The sequence below is a fragment of the Nerophis lumbriciformis genome, linkage group LG04 (assembly GCF_033978685.3).
Source record: "Nerophis lumbriciformis linkage group LG04, RoL_Nlum_v2.1, whole genome shotgun sequence".
NCBI lineage: Eukaryota > Metazoa > Chordata > Actinopteri > Syngnathiformes > Syngnathidae > Nerophis > Nerophis lumbriciformis.
Window position 1 is genome coordinate 53,081,656 of NC_084551.2, and position 21,149 is coordinate 53,102,804.

The 21,149-nt window shown below is 37.7% G+C and overlaps 1 protein-coding gene across 2 annotated transcripts in view; it reads right to left on the reverse strand.

The window, feature by feature from the left end:
• Nucleotides 1-21,149, reverse strand: part of bbs9 (Bardet-Biedl syndrome 9) — a 449,751-nt gene that overhangs the window by 376,427 nt on the left and 52,175 nt on the right. For both annotated transcript variants that reach the window (XM_061957178.2, XM_061957169.2), the window contains exons 7-8: nt 14,631-14,715; nt 9,631-9,814 (exon numbers count right to left, since the gene is read on the reverse strand). In XM_061957178.2, the coding sequence (XP_061813162.2) occupies nt 9,631-9,814; nt 14,631-14,715 (269 nt within the window). The remainder of the gene's footprint in view (nt 1-9,630; nt 9,815-14,630; nt 14,716-21,149) is intronic.

Below are 21,149 nucleotides of genomic sequence, written 5' to 3' on the forward strand. Positions count from 1 at the left end.
ATAATTTAAATGGTGAAAATGGTTAAAATGTTGAAATGGTAGAAATGTTGAAATGGTTTGAATGTTGAAATGCTTAAAATGTTGAAATTATTTAAATGTTGAAATTATTTAAATGTTCAACTGGTTTAAATGTTGAAAGAGTTTAAAGGTTAAAATGGTTTGAATGTTGAAATGGTTTAATGTTGAAATGGTTTGAATGTTGAAATGGTTTAATGTTGAAATGGTTTGTTTAATGTTGAAATGGTTTAATGTTGAAATGGTTTAAATGTTGAAATGCTTTAAATGCTGAAATGCTTTAAATTGTGACAATGGTTAAAATGTTGAAATGGTAGAAATGTTGAAATAGTTTGAATGTTGAAATTATTTAAATGTTGAAATTATTTAAATGTTGAAATGGTTTAAATGGTTTAAATGTTGAAATGGTTTAAATGTTGAAATAGTTAAAATGTTGAAATGCTTTAAATGTTGAAATGCTTTGAATGTTGAAATCATTTAAATGCTGAAATCATTTAATATTGAACTGGTTTAAACGAATGCAGCTGAGATAGGCTCCAGCACCCCCCGCAATCTCGAAAGGGACAAGCGGTAAAAAATGGATGGATGAAAGGATGGTTTAAATGTTGAAATGGTTTAAATGTTGAAATGGTTTGAATGTTGAAATGCTTTACATGTTGAAATGGTTTAATGTTGAAATGCTTTGAATGTTGAAATCATTTAAATGCTGAAATCATTTAAATGCTGAAATCATTTAAATGGTGAAAATGGTTAAAATGTTGAAATGGTAGAAATGTTGAAATGGTTTGAATGTTGAAATTATTTAATTGTTGAAATTATTTAAATGTTGAAATGGTTTAAATGTTGAAATGGTTTAATGTTGAAATAGTTAAAATGTTGAAATGGTTTAAATGTTGAAATGGTTTAAATGTTGAAATGCTTTGGAATGTTGAAATCATTTAAATGCTGAAATCATTTAATATTGAACTGGTTTAAACGAATGCAGCTGAGATCCAGCACCCCCCGCTACCTCGAAAGGGACAAGCGGTAGAAAATGGATGGATGCATGGTTTAAATGTTGAAATGGTTTAAATATTGAAATGGTTTACATGTTGAAATGGTTTAAAAGTTTAAATGCTTTGAATGTTGAAATCATTTAAATGGTGAAAATGGTTAAAATGTTGAAATGGTAGAAATGTTGAAATGGTTTGAATGTTGAAATTATTTAAATGTTGAAATTATTTAAATGTTGAAATGGTTTAAATGTTGAAATGGTTTAATGTTGAAATAGTTAAAATGTAGAAATGGTTTAAATGTTGAAATGCTTTGGAATGTTGAAATCATTTAAATGCTGAAATCATTTAATATTGAACTGGTTTAAACGAATGCAGCAGAGATAGGCTCCAGCACCCCCTGCAACTTCGAAAGGGACAAGCGGTAGAAAATGGATGGATGCATGGTTTAAATGTTGAAATGGTTTAAATGTTGAAATGGTTTGAATGTTGAAATGGTTTAAATGCTGAAATTGTTTGAATGTTGAAATTGTTTACATGTTGAAATGGTTTAAATGTTGAAATGCTTTGAATTTTGAAATTATTTAAATGCTGAAATCATTTAAATTGTGAAAATGGTAGAAATGTTGAAATGGTTTGAATGTTGAAATTATTTAACTATTGAAATTATTTAAATGTTGAAATGGTTTGAATGTTGAAATTATTTAAATATTGAAATTATTTAAATGTTGAAATTATTTAAATGTTGAAATTGTTTAAATGGTTTAAATGTTTAAATGGTTTGAATGTTGAAATGCTTAAAATGTTTAAATTATTTAAATGTTTAAATTATTTAAATGTTGAACTGGTTTAAATGTTGAAATGGTTTGAAGGCTAAAATGGTTTAAATGTTGAAATTATTTAAATGTTGAAATGGTTTAATGTTGAAATAGTTAAAATGTTGAAATGGTTTGAATGTTGAAATCATTTAAATGCTGAAATCATTTAATATTGAACTGGTTTAAACGAATGCAGCAGAGATAGGCTCCAGCAGCCTCCGCAACCTAGAAAGGTACAAGCGGTAGAAAATGGATGGATGGATGGTTTAAATGTTGAAATGGTTTAAATGTTGAAATGATTTGAATGTTAAAATGGTTTGAATGTTGAAATGGTTTGAATGTTGAAATGGTTTGAATGTTGAAATGGTTTAAATGTTGAAATGGTTTAAATGTTGAAATTATTTAAATGGTGAAATTATTTTAAATGTTGAAATGGTTTAAATGTTGAAATGGTTTGAATGTTGAAATGGTTTAATGTTGAAATGGTTTGAATGTTGAAATGGTTTAATGTTGAAATGGTTTGTTTAATGTTGAAATGGTTTAATGTTGAAATGGTTTAAATGTTGAAATGCTTTAAATGCTGAAATGCTTTAAATTGTGACAATGGTTAAAATGTTGAAATGGTAGAAATGTTGAAATAGTTTGAATGTTGAAATTATTTAAATGTTGAAATTATTTAAATGTTGAAATGGTTTAAATGGTTTAAATGTTGAAATGGTTTAATGTTGAAATAGTTAAAATGTTGAAATGCTTTAAATGTTGAAATGCTTTGAATGTTGAAATCATTTAAATGCTGAAATCATTTAATATAGAACTGGTTTAAACGAATGCAGCTGAGATAGGCTCCAGCACCCCCCGCAATCTCGAAAGGGACAAGCGGTAAAAAATGGATGGATGAAAGGATGGTTTAAATGTTGAAATGGTTTAAATGTTGAAATGGTTTGAATGTTGAAATGGTTTACATGTTGAAATGGTTTAATGTTGAAATGCTTTGAATGTTGAAATCATTTAAATGCTGAAATCATTTAAATGGTGAAAATGGTTAAAATGTTGAAATGGTAGAAATGTTGAAATGGTTTGAATGTTGAAATTATTTAATTGTTGAAATGGTTTAAATGTTGAAATGGTTTAAATGTTGAAATGGTTTAATGTTGAAATAGTTAAAATGTTGAAATGGTTTAAATGTTGAAATGGTTTAAATGTTGAAATGCTTTGGAATGTTGAAATCATTTAAATGCTGAAATCATTTAATATTGAACTGGTTTAAACGAATGCAGCTGAGATAGGCTCCAGCACCCCCCGCTACCTCGAAAGGGACAAGCGGTAGAAAATGGATGGATGCATGGTTTAAATGTTGAAATGGTTTAAATGTTGAAATGGTTTAAATATTGAAATGGTTTACATGTTGAAATGGTTTAAAAGTTTAAATGCTTTGAATGTTGAAATCATTTAAATGGTGAAAATGGTTAAAATGTTGAAATGGTAGAAATGTTGAAATGGTTTGAATGTTGAAATTATTTAAATGTTGAAATTATTTAAATGTTGAAATGGTTTAAATGTTGAAATGGTTTAATGTTGAAATAGTTAAAATGTAGAAATGGTTTAAATGTTGAAATGCTTTGGAATGTTGAAATCATTTAAATGCTGAAATCATTTAATATTGAACTGGTTTAAACGAATGCAGCAGAGATAGGCTCCAGCACCCCCTGCAACTTCGAAAGGGACAAGCGGTAGAAAATGGATGGATGCATGGTTTAAATGTTGAAATGGTTTAAATGTTGAAATGGTTTGAATGTTGAAATGGTTTAAATGCTGAAATTGTTTGAATGTTGAAATTGTTTACATGTTGAAATGGTTTAAATGTTGAAATGCTTTGAATTTTGAAATTATTTAAATGCTGAAATCATTTAAATTGTGAAAATGGTAGAAATGTTGAAATGGTTTGAATGTTGAAATTATTTAACTATTGAAATTATTTAAATGTTGAAATGGTTTGAATGTTGAAATTATTTAAATATTGAAATTATTTAAATGTTGAAATTATTTAAATGTTGAAATTGTTGAAATTGTTTAAATGGTTTAAATGTTTAAATGGTTTGAATGTTGAAATGCTTAAAATGTTTAAATTATTTAAATGTTTAAATTATTTAAATGTTGAACTGGTTTAAATGTTGAAATGGTTTGAAGGCTAAAATGGTTTAAATGTTGAAATTATTTAAATGTTGAAATGGTTTAATGTTGAAATAGTTAAAATGTTGAAATGGTTTGAATGTTGAAATCATTTAAATGCTGAAATCATTTAATATTGAACTGGTTTAAACGAATGCAGCAGAGATAGGCTCCAGCAGCCTCCGCAACCTAGAAAGGTACAAGCGGTAGAAAATGGATAGATGGATGGTTTAAATGTTGAAATGGTTTAAATGTTGAAATGATTTGAATGTTAAAATGGTTTGAATGTTGAAATGGTTTGAATGTTGAAATGGTTTGAATGTTGAAATGGTTTAAATGTTGAAATGGTTTAAATGTTGAAATTATTTAAATGGTGAAATTACTTTAAATGTTGAAATGGTTTAAATGTTGAAATGGTTTGAATGATGCACTTCAATATTATTGATCATTTATTTAAGAAACTTATATATTGTATATGATCTATTAATACATTTAGATACAATTATTTTTATTTTATCTCAATAATCAATTTATATTTATTTTCATATATTTCAGTACTATGCATTTTGAATACGATTAAAATCAAAAGTAAGGTAACTTATACTTACAGTTTAGTGTTAATAAGAGTGAATGAGTGGGCCTTGGGCGCCTCTGTAGTGGAAAAGTTAGGCGCCAGAGTCAAAAAGGTTAAGAAACCCTGCTGTAAGCCGTGATCATCAAAATTGTAACAAATAAAAGCTTGACATGTAATCAGGTAATATCATGTATTAGTTTCACATTTGAAGTTAAATTGCTGACATGAATGGACATTTACATATTCCAGTGTTTTTCAACCACTGTGCCGCAGCACACTAGTGTGCCGTGAGATACAGTCTGGTGTGCTGTGGGAGATTATGTAATTTCACCTAATTGGGTTAAAAACATTTTTTTGCAAACCAGTAATTATAATTTTCAAATAAAGTGCCATTGTTGAGTGTCTGTGCTGTCTAGAGCTCGGCAGAGTAACTGTGTAATACTCTTCCATATCAGGAGGTGGCAGCAGGTAGCTAATTGCTTTGTAGATGTTGGGAACATGGTTTGTCGTGATCACAATATGCAGACGACAGCGGGAGGCAGGGTGCAGGTAAAAAGGTATCTAACGCTTAAACCAAAAATAAACAAAAGGCGAGTGGCTAAGAAAAGCCATTGAAGCTTAGGGATGGCTATGCAAAACGAAACTAAAACTGACCTGGCTGCAAAGTAAACAAAAACAGAATGCTGGACGACAGCAAAGACTTACAGCGTGTTGAGCAGACGGCGGTCCACAAAGTACATCCGTACATGACATGACAATCAACAATGTCCCCACAAAGAAGGATAAACAACACTTAAATAGTCTTGATTGCTAAAACAAAGCAGGTGCGGGGAAGGAAGACATGAAACTGCTACAGGAAAACACCACCAAAACAGGAAAAGCCACCAAAAATACGAGCGCAAGACAAGAACTAAAACACTACACACAGGAAAACAGCAAAAAACTCCAAATAAGTCAGGGCGTGATGTGACAGGTGGTGACAGTACACCTACTTTGAGACAAGAGCTGTAGTGATGCATGCTTGGTTATGGATTAAATTCATATCTTGTTATGGTTTGGTTGCAGCTTACTGCGCGGTTCGTTCTCCCGGGATGCAAACTGACGACTCCGGACAGGACTTGCAGGTAGGAACATGATTTAATCTTGAACAACTCAAAGAGGTACAAAAAACAGAAAACAACCCAACGGTACAAGGTGCCGATCGCACTTGAAGCTAAGTACTTAGCATGGGCTAGGAGGCAAGCAAAACTTACGTAACAGGAGCGTGAAGCAAACAAAGAAGCCAGGCCGACTGACTGGCAAAGGCAGGCTTAAATAATGCCTCTGATGAGAAACAGGTGAGCGTCCCGAACACCGGAGGCAGGTGAAAATAATAAGTAGCCATGGTAACTAAACAAACTCAGAGGTGCACAAACAGGAACTAAAGGAGTCCAAAACTAACACAAAACACAAAACATGATCCGGACCACGGATCATGACATATCTAACAATTGCGATTTTTTTATTGTCAATATCGGCTGCTGAGTTTCACTTTTTTATGTTTTCTGCTGGTGGTGTGCCTCGGACTTTTTTCAATGAAGAAAAATGTGCCTTGGCTCAGAAAAGGTTGAAAAACACTGACATATTCAATGTTTTCTTATTTCACCTAGGGATGTCTGATAATATTGGACTGCCGATATTATCGGCCAATAAATGCTTTAAAATGTAATATTGGAAATTATCGGAATCGGTTTCTTAATTATCGTTATCAGTTTCAAAGAGTAAAATGTATGACTTTTTAAAACGCCGCTGTGTACACGGACGTAGGGAGAAGTACAGAGCGCCAATAGACCTTAAAGGCACTGCCTTTGCGTGCCGGCCCAATCACATAATATCTACGGCTTTTCACACACACAAGTGAATGCAAGGCATATTTGGTCAACAGCCATACAGGTCACACTGAGGGCGGCCGTATAAACAACTTTAGCACTGCTACATATATGCCACACTGTGAACCCACACCAAACAAGAATGACAAACACATTTCGGGAGAACATCCGCACCATAACACAACATTAACACAACAGAACAAATACCCAGAACCCCTTGCAGCACTAACTTTTCCGGGACGCTACAATATACACCCCCCCGCTAGCCCCTACACCTCAACCCCGCCCACATCAACCTCCTCATGCTCTCTCAGGGAGAGCATGTCCCAAATTCCAAGCTGCTGTTTTGAGGCATGTTAAAAAAAAATAGTGCACTTTGTGACTTCAGTAATAAATATGGCAGTGCCATGTTGGCATTTTTTTCCATAACTTGAGTTGATTTTGTTTTGTAAAACCTGGTTACATTGTTTAATACATCCAGCGGGGCATCACAACAAAATTAGGCATAATAATGTGTTAACTCCACGACTGTATATATCGGTATCGGTTGATATTGGTATCAGTAATTAATAGTTGGACAATATCGGAATATCTTTTTACATTTTTCCCATCTTTTACGGGGCGCCTTGTGGCGACCCATCAGCGTTCCTGTTCTTTAACCCTGTACACTGTTTGTTGGTCTAATCTTGAACGGGTTTGTGCTGAAAACAAAGTTCCGTTGTACTTGTGCAATGACAATAAAGACCTATCTGATATCTGACCTGATATCGGTAAAAAAGCCATTATTAGACATCTCTAGGGCTTCACGGTGGTAGAGGGGTTAGTGCATCTGCCTCACAATACGAAGGTCCTGAGTAGTCTTGGGTTCAATCCCGGGCTCGGGATCTTTCTGTGTGGAGTTTGCATGTCCTCCCCGTGACTGCGTGGGTTCCCTCCGGGTACTCCGGCTTCCTCCCACTTCCAAAGACATGCACCTGGGGATAAGTTGATTGGCAACACTAAATTGGCCCTAGTGTGTGGATGTGAGTGTGAATGTTGTCTGTCTATCTGTGTTGGCCCTGCGATGAGGTGGCGACTTGTCCAGGGTGTACCCCGCCTTCCGCCCGATTGTAGCTGAGATAGGCTCCAGCGCCCCCCGTGACCCCAAAGGGAATAAGCGGTAGAAAATGGATGGATGGATAGACATCTCTAATTTCACCTGTATTTTCTCATTCTATGGTAAAACCTCAGTCCTGTTACTGTTCCTCTTCAGCTACCGTATTTTTCGGAGTATAAGTCGCTCCGGAGTATAAGTCGCACCGGCCGAAAATGCATAATAAAGAAGGGAAAAAACATATATAAGTCGCACTGGAGTATAAGTCGCATTTTTTGGGGAAATGTATTTGATAAAAGCCAACACCAAGAATAGACATTTGAAAGGCAATTTAAAATAAATAAAGAATAGTGAACAACAGGCTGAATAAGTGTACGTTATATGAGGCATAAATAACCAACTGGTATGTTAACGTAACATATTATGGTAAGAGTCATTCAAATAACTATAACATATAGAACATGCTATACGTTTACCAAACAATCTGTCACTCCTAATCGCTAAATCCCATGAAATCTTATACGTCTAGTCTCTTACGTGAATGAGATAAATAATATTATTTGATATTTTACGCTAATGTGTTCATTTCACACATAGGTCGCTCCTGAGTATAAGTCGCAAACTATGGCCAAACTATGAAAAAAACTGCGACTTATAATCCGAAAAATACGGTAAGTAACTCTGTACACAAGTGAAGTAAAGTTGTCTTGAGTTGTATTGCCATATTTAGATTTGAAAAAAAAAAAGTAAGTTTATTTTAAACGTTTTTAACAAGAAAATGGCATTGATTCAGTAGAATGTTCCTTTTTCCAATTCCATTCCCACAACCTTGGGGCGGTATAGCTCGGTTGGTAGAGCGGCCGTGCCAGCAACTTGAGGGTTCCAGGTTCGATCCCCGCTTCCGACATCCGAGTCACTGCCGTTTTGTCCTTGGGCAAGACACTTAACCCACCTGCTCCCAGTGCCACCCACACTGCTTTAAATGGGTTTCACAATGTAAAAGCGCTTTGAGTCACTAGAGAAGGGGTCGGCAACCCGCGGCTCCGGAGCCGCATGCGGCTCTTTGATCACTCTGATGCGGCTTGCTGAACTCCCCAATTTTCCCGTGAGACTTCCGGATTTCAGTGCCTCTCGCAGAAAACTCCCGGGATTAATATTCACCGATGAATAATGAATAATGCGCCACACTTTGAACCAAAACCAAACAAGAATGACAAACACATTTCGGGAGAACATCGGCACCTTAACACAACATAAACACAACAGAACAAACACCCAGAATCCCATGCAGCCCTGACTCTTCCGGGCTACATTATACACCCCTGCTACCACCAAACCCCGCCCCCACCCCAAGCCTGCTCCCTCACACATCAACAACCCCCCCCTCTCTGTGCGTCGGTTGAGGTGGGCGGAGTTTGGTAGCGGGGGTGTATAATGTATCCCGGAAGAGTTAGGGCTGCATAGGATTCTGGGTATTTGTCCTGTTGTGTTTATGTTGTGTTACGGTGCAGATGTTCTCCCGAAATGTGTTTGTCATTCTTGTTTGGTGTGGGTTCACAGTGTGGCGCATTATTAGTAAGAGTGTTAAAGTTTTTTTTATACCGCCACCGTCAGTGTAACCTGTGTGGTTATTGACCAAGTGTGCCTTGCTGTCACCTACGTGAGCAAGCGGAAGCTCCATTCAACATGTGGTTGTAGTGGGCGCTATATGCTGTACCATCACGGCACACATGACGCTGACAAGCGCTATTCATTTAAAACCTGCGTGCCGCACTAGCTTAAAAAATCCATATAAAGGTGTGGGCAGCGTGTCTGAGACCCCTGGTTTATACATAGCACAAAGCACTTTGTATGCAGTGTTATTTCATTTAAAATTTCAAAAAATTTTGCGTCTCCCATTGTATTCTATAATTTGTGAAACTGGTCAAAATGGCTCTTTGACTGGTAAAGGTTGCCGACCCCTGCACTAGAGAAAAGCGCTATATAAATGTAATTCACTTCCTGCTGCTTCTATCTTTTTTCTTTTTTTTTTTTTTTTAGCGGCATCTTCACGGAACTACGAGAGAAGCACATATCTACTGGTGTTGGTGGTGGAACTCACGTGAGGCGTAGGGCAGGAAGCAGCTGGGGTTGAACTCCAGCTTCTTCATGAAGCGGATCTGCCCGTTGTCTCGGAGGCAATAGAGGTTGCGCTCGCCCAGCACAAAGATGGAGGAGGAGGCGTGGGAGAAGGAGGGCACGGAGATGTCCAGGGCTTGTTCACCCAGGACCAGCGTCCAGTCGGGCTGCGGAGGGAACACAGACGGGGAAAAACCTGGGCTTGCTTGCAAAGGAAATATTTCACACTCTCTTCAGGAAGTCTGCATAAAAACTGCCAAACTGCGACTAAATAGGATGTGACATGTTTGCATTTGGAACACTCGAGTTTATTTTAATTCTGAGTCCATTTGGAATCAAACAAGGAAGCAAAAACATACTAAGGTTCAAGCAGGAAGCACGACATTAGGTGCAAGGAAGGTTATTAATACTGCATTTAGAAAAATGATTGTGTGTTGTCATGGTTACCAGTCGCCCCCGGTCCATGCAAAAAGGTAGTGTTCAAAAACAAGAAAAAAAAAAATACAAAAGTTAGGGGCGTTTTACTCATACTTGCCAACCTTGAGACCTCCGATTTCGGGAGGTGAGGGGAGGGGGGTGGGGGTGGGCGTGGTCGGGGTGGGACGGGGGCGTGGTTGGGGGCGTGGCTAAAAGGGGAGGAGTATATTTACAGCTAGAATTCACCAAGTCAAGTATTTCATATATATATATATATATATATATATATATATATATAAGAAATACTTGACGTTCAGTGAATTCTAGCTATATATATATATATATATATATATATATATATATATATATATATATATATATATATATATATATATATATATATAATAAATACTTGAATTTCAGTGTTCATTTATTTACACATATACACACACATAACACTCATCTACTCATTGTTGAGTTAAGGGTTGAATTGTCCATCCTTGTTCTATTCTCTGTCACTACTTTTCGAACCATGCTGAACACCCTCTCTGATCATGCATTGCTGTGTGGCACGCACAAAAGTGCTTTCATCAAATGCACTAGATGGCAGTATTGTCCTGTTTAAGAGTGTCACAACATTGCTGTTTACGGCAGACGAACTGCTTTACGGTATACAAAAAAGTGACTGCTGTTGTTGTGTGTTGTTGCCGCGCTGGGAGGACGTTAATGAAACTGCCTAACAATAAACCCACATAAGAAACCAAGAACTCGCCCTCCATCATTCTATAGTTATAACGTGATTGGGCAGGTACGCTTTTTTATATTGTGGAGGACCTGAGTCCGCCTGAATTTCGGGAGATTTTCGGGAGAAAATTTGTCCCGGGAGGTTTTCGGGAGAGGCGCTGAATTTCGGGAGTCTCCCGGAAAATCCGGGAGGGTTGGCAAGTATGGTTTTACTTGAACCAAGCAAAATGATCTGCCAATAGAACAAGAAAATTTGGCTTGTCAAGACTTTCCAAAACAAATAAAATTATCCAACCTCAATGAACCCAAAAATACCTTAAAATAAGTATATTCTCACTAATAACAAGTGCACTTTTCTTGAACAAATATGAGACCTTTTTTCTCTCAATATGCTGAAAAATATTCTTAAATTAAGTAAATGCTAGTGCCATTATCTTGACATAATGTTGCAAAAATGTTTTTATTGTAATTTTGAAGAATTTATCTGAATGTGCATGAACTACTTCTGTTCAAATTTGTTTGAAATGTCAAATGTTTAAATATTAACTGTCAGTTCACTGTACTGTGTCAACTGTACTACTATATGAGTACAACTTTTCTATTGTTTCATTGAGAATAAAACAGCAAAGTCCATTTGGCTGTCATCAATGTTCCCTCTAAGGTGCGCGCCTGTGCAATTGTGCACTGCTCAAGCGTCCTCTGCGCACGGCATAACAATTTTCAACACGACAGAGAAAACAGTTTTCGTCATCATTGTTCAAATATTGTAACGTCTGTCGAGACGCTTTGAGGACATGAATTCCATCCATCACTTTACTGAGCAAAACTCTTTATTGTCGGCCATAAACACATCACCAAAACATTAGTAAAAAAAATTATATCTAGCAAAAGTGGTCATTTTCTGCAGTACAAACCAGACCAAAAGCAACTTTGTTATATCAACAGCAGCCGCTCGCTCTTTGTCACTTGCGCCAACACATGCACATATGGCACTTAGCCAGTGATGCGTTTACAGCCACACAAAAAGTCGGACAACTCCAACACCACACATAAAGTGTCATTCCAGGTCATTACACTATGATTTACCAATCAAATGTGTGCTTATTCTAGTGCCATTTATTAGGAATCTTCATTTATAAATATGAATCATGAAATGCTTGCCAAAGATTGAAATAAATCTATTAAAATAAGACCGCCTGTTGTTTCCTTTAACTTGGACACACACATCTATACCTTTGGCCATTAAAAGCCAGTCATTTCCAGTTATCTCACCTTCTGGGGAGCCTCTGATTTACTAATGCTTTCTAATGTTGTAAAAATGTGTAGAATAAATATTACATTTCAACATTTCTGTCAACGAATATTAGCTATAATAGTCATTTTGATAGTAAGCTATTATAGCTAATTTAGACACTTACGTCATGTGTTGCCTTCATTATAAGACTTATATACGGCTTTTAATTTTTTGCGGCTCCAGACAGATTTGTTTTTTGGTCCAATATGGCTCTTTCAACGTTTTGGGTTGCCGACCCCTGGGCTAGGAGACCCCGAGAGTAACAAGCGGTTGCCTTGTTACCTTTCCATTAAGAAAAATAAACTAGTTTTTAGTATAAGTTTGCTGGTTTCAAGAAATGTAATGCCGAGTGCATATCATTATGTCAAGATAATGGCACTAGCATTTACTTCATTTAACCTTCGTCTTGTGTTAGGGTCGGTACCGACCCGTTTTAGTTTTTAAATGCATAAAAGAACCACATAAATTAAATTTTTTGCATCAAGGCTTTTTGACTTTGTCAGGAACCTCTATTTCAACAAAATAAAACAGTTTTTGTTTTTTTCACTAAATTATAAAATGTTCTGGTTGAAATTATGACCTTGGTGTTGTTAGGGTCGGTTTCGACCCAGTTATAAAAATAAGATTATAAAGCAATAATTAGAGGCAAAACTGAACACACTGACAGCCAGATCCTCTCCCAATCATGTGAGCTTTAGGGGATTCTCATTTTACCTTGTCATCCAGTACAAAAACAAACAAAGACGGGCATGTGAGGTCAATTCAGTATAGAGTTGGTGACTTGCAGAGTGCACATCTCCAATTTGCAGCATGCAAAAATGAAAAAAAGATTTACAGTGAGAGAAATTCTGGATAATATTTTTGGTATAAATGAGGGAGAGGACACAGAGCAGCATAGTGATACGGATGAACAGGTTTCTGAGGAGGAGTATCATCCAGAAGACACAGACACATCTGATGAGTCTGATGAGGAGGTCATACCAAAGACTATAAAAATGGGAGCCATTACCTCTCTGCTTGGCACTCAGCATCAAGGGTTGGAATTAAAGTAGCAATGATTGTCACACCCACACTAGGTGTGGCGAAATTATTCTCTGCATTTGACCCATCACCCTTGATCACCCCCTGGGAGGCGAGGGGAGCAGTGGGCAGCAGCGGTGGCCGCGCCCAGGAATCATTTTTAGTGATTTAACCCCCGATTCCAAGCCTTGATGCTGAGTGCCAAGCAGGGAGGTAATGGGTCCCATTTTTATAGTCTGTGGTATGACTCGGCCGGGATTTGAACTCCCAACCTACCGATCTCGGGACGGACACTCTAACCACTAGGCCACTGAGTAGGTCTGGCAGTTAAATTGGGGGTTAAATCACCAAAAATGATTCCCGGGCGCGGCACCGCTGCTACCCACTGCTACCCTCACCTCCCAGGGGGTGAACAAGGTGATGGGTCAAATGCAGAGGACAAATTTCACCACACCTAGTGTGTGTGTGACGATCATTGCTACTTTAACTTTAACTTAACTTAACTTGATTTGCTGTTGTTTGTTTGACCTTGCAAATCTATATTTTGTGTTATGACTTGTTCTGCTTTTCATTTTGTGTTTGTCTTAAAGTTCTGTTGCTGAAAAAAATACTTTTTAGCCTTTTTCTTGAAGTAAATATATATGGGTCGAAATTGACCCGTAACACCATAGATGTTACTTTAGTTAAAATTATTAAAATGAAAAAATGACATAATAAACAAATGTATTTAAGAGATGTGTTCTAATACCCCTCAGTAATAATCAGGTAACACAACAACCTTTTATTTTTATATACAATTCTCTTGAGATTCATTTTACAGTTTTTTTAATTGAAATCGAGGGGTATACTGACAAAAAAAAGGACCAATGGCCCACACCAAAAATATTAAAACCAATATTTTCATGGATAAGGAAGCCTAACAGGGTAACCAAGAGATGAGAAACAAATTGGATGATAGATCATTGTTTTTAGTGTATTTTAGAGCTGATTTAAGACATGGGTCAAAACCGACCCGTTAACAAAAGAGATGGTAACAGAAAGCTAACACAAGAGGAAGGTTGAGAATAATTTTCAACATATTGAGCAAAAAAGGTCTCATATTTGTTTTTTCTATCAAGAAAAGTGCACTTATTAGTGAGAATATACTTATTTTAAGGTATTTTGGGGTTCATGGAGGTTAGCTAAATGTACTTGTTTTGGAAAGTCTTGACAAGCCAAATATTCTTGTTCTATTGGCAGATAATTTTGCTTAGTTCAAGTAAAATACCCCTCATTTTTGTATTTTTTTCCCTTGTTTTTGAACACTGACTTTTTGCAGTGTACAACTAAGGTCATGCTGTAAAACTTGCATCAACGAGCTCGTCGCTAATTGGGCTTGTTGGCGTTAACGAGCGCTAATGTCCGCCACTCGGCCGTCGCACGCGCGCAGGAACAGGTGACGTCAGCGACATTCCAGCGGTCGCCATGTCAACGGCGGGGGTCCTGGTGAGGTGAAAAGGGGGACTTACGCTCAGCCGCTTGCCTCCGCTCTTGAGGGGAAGCTCGGGATCCTGGCGACGCTCTGCCTCCGTGGCCACGGCCAAGGTCTCGTACCTGAGGGGCACAGAGAGACGAGCAGATGTTGATTCATTCATTCATGCCTGTTTAGAGCAGGGGTGTCAAAGGCAAACAGGTTTCATCCGGCCCGCGATATGAGTTTGCCGAGTATAAAAATGAGTTGAAATTTTTGAATGAAAGAAACTGCTGTACTAAGTATGTCCACTGGGTGTCGCAATAGCAATTTTTTGTATCGCATGACATAAGAGGGGGTGGAGCTACAGTCGTGGACAAAAGTTTACATACACTTGTAAAAGACATAATGTCATGGCTGTCTTGAGTTTCCAATCATTTCTACAACTCTTTATGATAGAGTGATTGGAGCACATACTTGTTGGTCACAAAAAACATTCATGAAGTTTGGTTCTTTTATGAATTTATTATGGGTCTACTGAAAATGTGAGCACATCTGCTGGGTCAAAAGTATACATACAGCAATGTTAATATTTGGCAAGTTTCACTGCAATAAGACGCTTTTGGTAGCCATCCACAAGCTTCTGCTTGAAGCAATAAGACGCTTTTGGTAGCCATCCACAAGCTTCTGCTTGAATTTTTGACCACTCCTCTTGACAAAATTGGTGCAGTTCAGCTAAATTTGTTGGGTTTTCTGACATGGACTTGTTTCTTCAGCATTGTCCACACGTTTAAGTCAGGACTTTGGGAAGGCCATTCTAAAACCTTAATTCTAGCCTGATTTTGCCATTCCTTTACCACTTTTGACGTGTTTGGGGTCAGTGTCCTGTTGGGGCAGGACGTTAAAGGGGAACATTATCACAATTTCAGAAGGGTTAAAACCATTAAAAATCAGTTCCCAGTGGCTTATTTTATTTTTCGAAGTGTTTTTCAAAATTTTACTCATCACGCAATATCCCTAAAAAAAGCTTCAAAGTGCCTGATTTTAACCATCGTTATATACACACGTCCATTTTCCTGTGACGTCACACAGTGATGCCAATACAAACAAACATGGCGCATAGAACAGCAAGGTATAGCGACATTAGCTTGGATTCAGACTCGGATTTCAGCGGCTTAAGCGATTCAACAGATTACGCATGTATTGAAACGGATGTTTGTAGTGTGGAGGCAGGTAGTGAAAACGAAATTGAAGAAGAAACTGAAGCTATTGAGCCATATCGGTTTGAACCGTATGCAAGCGAAACCGACGAAAACGACACGACAGCCAGCGACACGGGAGAAAGCGAGGACGAATTCGGCGATCGCCTTCTAACCAACGATTGGTATGTGTTTGTTTGGCATTAAAGGAAACTAACAACTCTGAACTAGGTTTACAGCATGTGAAATACATTTGGCAACAACATGCACTTTGAGAGTGCAGACAGCCCAATTTTCATCAATTAATATATTCTGTAGACATACCCTCATTCGCGCTCTTTTTCTGAAAGCTGATCTGTCCAGTTTTGGAGTTGATGTCAGCAGGCCAGGGAAGCTAGGGTCGATATTCTTCTCTTGATCATCTTCGGTGGCATAAGGGACGGTGTGAGCCAAGACATCCAGGGGGTTTAGCTCGCTCGTCTGCGGGAACAAACTGCCACCATTGCTTGCCGTGCTGCCGAGGTCCTTTGTCCCTGAATTGCTCACACACTCCGGCAGATTCAATGGGGGTCTGGCGGCAGATTTCTTTGACTTTATCGTTGGAAATGCATCTGCTTTGAGTGTCGCAGGATATCCACACATTCTTGCCATCTCTGTCGTAGCATAGCTTTCGTCGGTAAAGTGTGCGGAACAAACGTCCAATTTCTTGCCACTTTCGCATCTTTGGGCCACTGGTGCAACTTGAATCCGTCCCTGTTCGTGTTGTTACACCCTCCGACAACACACCGACGAGGCATGATGTCTCCAAGGTACGGAAAACAGTCGAAAAAACGGAAAATAACAGAGCTGATTTGACTCGGTGTTTGTAATGTGTTTGAGAAAATGGCGGATTGCTTCCCGATGTGACGTCACCTTGTGACGTCATCGATCCGAGAGCGAATAATAGAAAGGCGTTTAATTCGCCAAAATTCACCCATTTAGAGTTCGGTAATCGGTTAAAAAAATATATGGTCTTTTTTCTGCAACATCAAGGTATATATTGACGCTTACATAGGTCTGGTGATAATGTTCCCCTTTAAAGTGCATCCGGCAGTGGAGGCTCCTCTAAGGGGTCTTGGGGCACTAGGACGTTAACCCCTTTACTACTGTTACCCCAGGTGACCCTTGGCAAAGGCCTAGTGCCTGACTGCTCCCTAGCCAGGTGAGTGTTTTACTTGTTTTAAGTGTTTTGGTCCTAAATGATCTCAGTAAGATATTACAGCTTGTTGCTGAGATTTGATGACCTATATTGAGTAAAACATGCTTGAAACGAGAATATCAAGTGTTGCAAAGCTGTGTCATCAACACTCACAAGTATAAAACTACTTTTTTAAAGTAATCATTTCTTACTTCAAGCATGAAAAAAAAAATCATAATGCCGGGCGCATATCATTATGTCAAGATAATGGCACTAGCATTTACTTAATTTAAGAATAATTTTCAACATATTGAGCAAAAAGGTCTAATTCTTTTTTTCTACCAAGAAAAGTGCACTTGTTATTAGTGAGAATATGCTTATTTTAAGGTATTTTAAGGTTGGAAAGAGGTTCCGCAGCCTCCGAAGCAGAACCTCCAGGTTCTGTAACAGCTTCTTCCCTCAGGCCATAAGACTCTTGAACGCATCATAATTATCCATACTTGCCAACCCTCCCGGATTTTCCGGGAGACTCCCGAAATTTAGCGCCTCTCCCGAAAACCTCCCGGGACAAATTTTCTCCCGAAAATCTCCCGAAATTCAGGCGGAGCTGGATGCCACGCCCCCTCCAGCTCCATGCGGACCTGAGTCCGCTTTCCCACAATATAAACAGTGTGCCTGCCCAATCATTATAACTGTAGAATAATGGAGGGTGAGTTCTTGGTTTCTTATGTGGGTTTATTGTTAGGCAGTTTCATTAACGTCCTCCCAGCGCGGTAACAACACACAACAACAGCAGTCATGTTTTCGTCTACAGTAAAGCAGTTCGTCTGCCGTAAACAGCAATGTTGTGACACTCTTAAACAGGACAATACTGCCATCTAGTGCATTTGATGAAAGCACTTTTGTGCGTGCCACACAGCAATGCATCATCAGAGACAGTTCAGCATGGTTAGAAAAGTAGTGACAGAGAATAGAACAAGGATGGACAATTCAACCCTTAACTCAACAATGAGTGTTATGTGTGTGTGTATATGTGTAAATAAATGAACACTGAAATTCAAGTATTTATTTTATTTATATATATATATATATATATATATATATATATATATATATATATACATATAATAAAATAAATATATATTTATAGCTAGAATTCACTGAAAGTAAAGTATTTCTTATATATATATATATATATATATATATATATATATATATATATATATATATATATATATATATATATATATATATATATCCATCCATTCATCCATCCATTTTCTACCGCTTATTCCCTTCGGGGTCGCGGGGTTATATATATATATATATATACATATATATATATATATATATATATATATATATATATATATATGAAATACTTGACTTGGTGAAATCTAGCTGTAAATATAATCCTCCCCTCTTAACCACGCCCCAACCACGCCCCCGCCCCCAACCACATTTTCTTGTTCTACTGGCAGATAATTTTGCTTAGTTCAAATAAAATACCCCTAATTTTTGTATTTTTTTTTTCTTGTTTTTGAACACTGACTTTTTGCAGTGTCCCCCCCGCCCCCCTCTGTTGCGAGTTGTTGTGATTATATGTAACTTGTTTATGTGTGCTATGGCAAATGAGTTTTTTTCCCTTGGACTCAGTCTGGACCCCCTCCCGAGGGTCCAACCTTTGACTGATATTTTTACTCTTCCCCCCTTTCCCAATATCACCTTTTTCCCCACCTTTTTTAAGGAGCGCCGTAAGTGGCTGATCCGTTGGCGGTCCTGTTCTTGTCTCCCTGTAACGTACGTCTGCTCTTAGTGGGACTGTGCCGAAAATGTAATTTCAGTTCTTATAGCAGGCATGTGATTTGACCACAATGAAAAAGACTGAAAAAATTTCCGGGGCTCTGGGGGACGAAGGCCCCCAGCCAGGTCCAGGGCAGTGCCCTGGTGGGGGCACAAGGGGGGCGACGCCCCCATAAGCTCCTGGTTTTTCACCAATTTAACATGCTAAAATTAACAAAGACAGCATCATTTGAAGAAAATATTTTAGTGTTTAAAGACATGAAAACATCATTAATAGAACATACCTTGCTTCAAGTTGTTTCATATGTTTTTGGCGTTTCGCATGTACTTCCAAAGCCTTGAAACCTAGTGATCCATAGTCAATATTACCATGACACCACGTGCACAAAACCTTTCCGGGACGATCGATTTTCCGAATAAAATCACCGAACAAAGTCGTAACTTCCTTCTTCCCAACAGTATCAGTGATTTCCCTTTCCATCCAGTACCATCGATACTTATTTTTGACATGTTTATCAATTTCTTTTACTCGTAAGCGTCCTTTCTCTTGAGAACCGACATCGTTTACGTATGGAAAATGGCGGTAATAACTATTATGAATGATGACGTTATTAACGTCATCATTCATAACAGATGTCCTGATTGGTCACAAGGAACATATCGACCAATCAACTACGGCGTAATATAAACTACGTCTCAAATCTTGATTTAGGGTCGGAAAAAAAAACGGAAAAACAGGAGATAATTTTTTTTTTTCCCCCCCGAGATTAAAAAAAGACGGAATTCCGACTTTAGACGGAAAAATCACATGCCTGTTATATGTCTTGTACATGTTAAAGAATGGACAATAATAAAGCATCCTGAATCCTGAATTATATACCGGTGCGCTCTATTGTCTGTTAAATACAGTAAGTGTTTCCTTGTGTTTTTATTTACCATATTTTTCGGAGTATAAGTCGCACGGGCCGAAAATGCATAATAAAGAAGGAAAAAACATATATAAGTCGCACTGGAGTATAAGTCGCATTTTTGGGGGACATTTATTTGATAAAACACCAAGAATAGACATTTGAAAGGCAATTTAAAATAAATAAAGAATAGTGAACAACAGGCTGAATAAGTGTACGTTATATGAGGCATAAATAACCAACTGGTATGTTAACGTAACATATTATGGTAAGAGTCATTCAAATAACTACAACATATAGAACAGGGGTGTCAAACTCAAATACAGAGTGGGCCAAAATTTAAAACTGAACAGAGCCGCGGGCCAAGATTGAACAAATCAACCTTTTTGATAGGGACCCAAATAAGTTTTGCATTAAATATTGAACAAGCAAGGCTTATATAACTTTATAGTGACATGCAAAATCGAGTTTCAAATAATAATAATAATAATTAAAAAATATCAATGGCATATCAAATACAATTTAAATAAAAAATGAATGCCTCTTTTCTATTTGCAGCCTTCTGAGGTAAATATCAACATGAACTTTTTCCACAGGCTAATACATTTGAAAATAAAATAATGAATAAACCAACCATTCAGGACTTTAAACTGCTCAGTTTGCAACACACTGATCTAATCTGATGTGCCCAAGCCAGATACCGGACATCTTTTCTTGGATGCTAGTTCATTAATGTCGGGGCTCAGGCTTTGAGCTGAGGCAACCTTCATTATCGAACAAAGGTGTTCATCAGTCATTATATCTTGTATTCCTTTTAACGTCCTCTACGAGCTGTCGTCACGTCCGCTTTTTATCCCTTCTAACAACGTGCCCACCCAGTCACAAGATATGAGCGGCTTCTGTATGCACACACGCGTGAATGCAACGCATACTTCCTCAACAGCGATACAGTTTACACTGAGGGTGCTCGTATAAGCAACTTTTTAAAATTGCTAGAAATATACGCCCCACTGTGAATCCACACCAAACAAGAATGACAAACACATTTTGGGAGAACATCCGTACCGTAACACAACATAAACACAACAGGACAAATACCCAGAACCCATTGCAGCACTAACTCTACTGGGACGCTACAAAATACCCCCCCCCCCCCCCCCACACACACACACACACACACACACCTTGTAGCATCCCGGAAGAGTTAGTGCTGCAAAGGGTTCTGGGTATTTGTTCTGTTGTGTTTATGTTGTGTTACTGTGCAGATGTTCTACCAAAATGTGTTTGTCATTCTTGTTTGGTGTGGATTCACAGTGTGGCGTATATTTCTAACAGTATTAAAGTTTTTTATACGGGCACCCTCAGTGTAACCTGTATCAATGAAGATCAAGTATGCGTTGCATTCACTTAAGTGTGTGTGCCAAAGCAGCACATATTATATGACTGTGCCAACACTCGTTGGACTGGACGAAAAGGGGACGTGACGATTT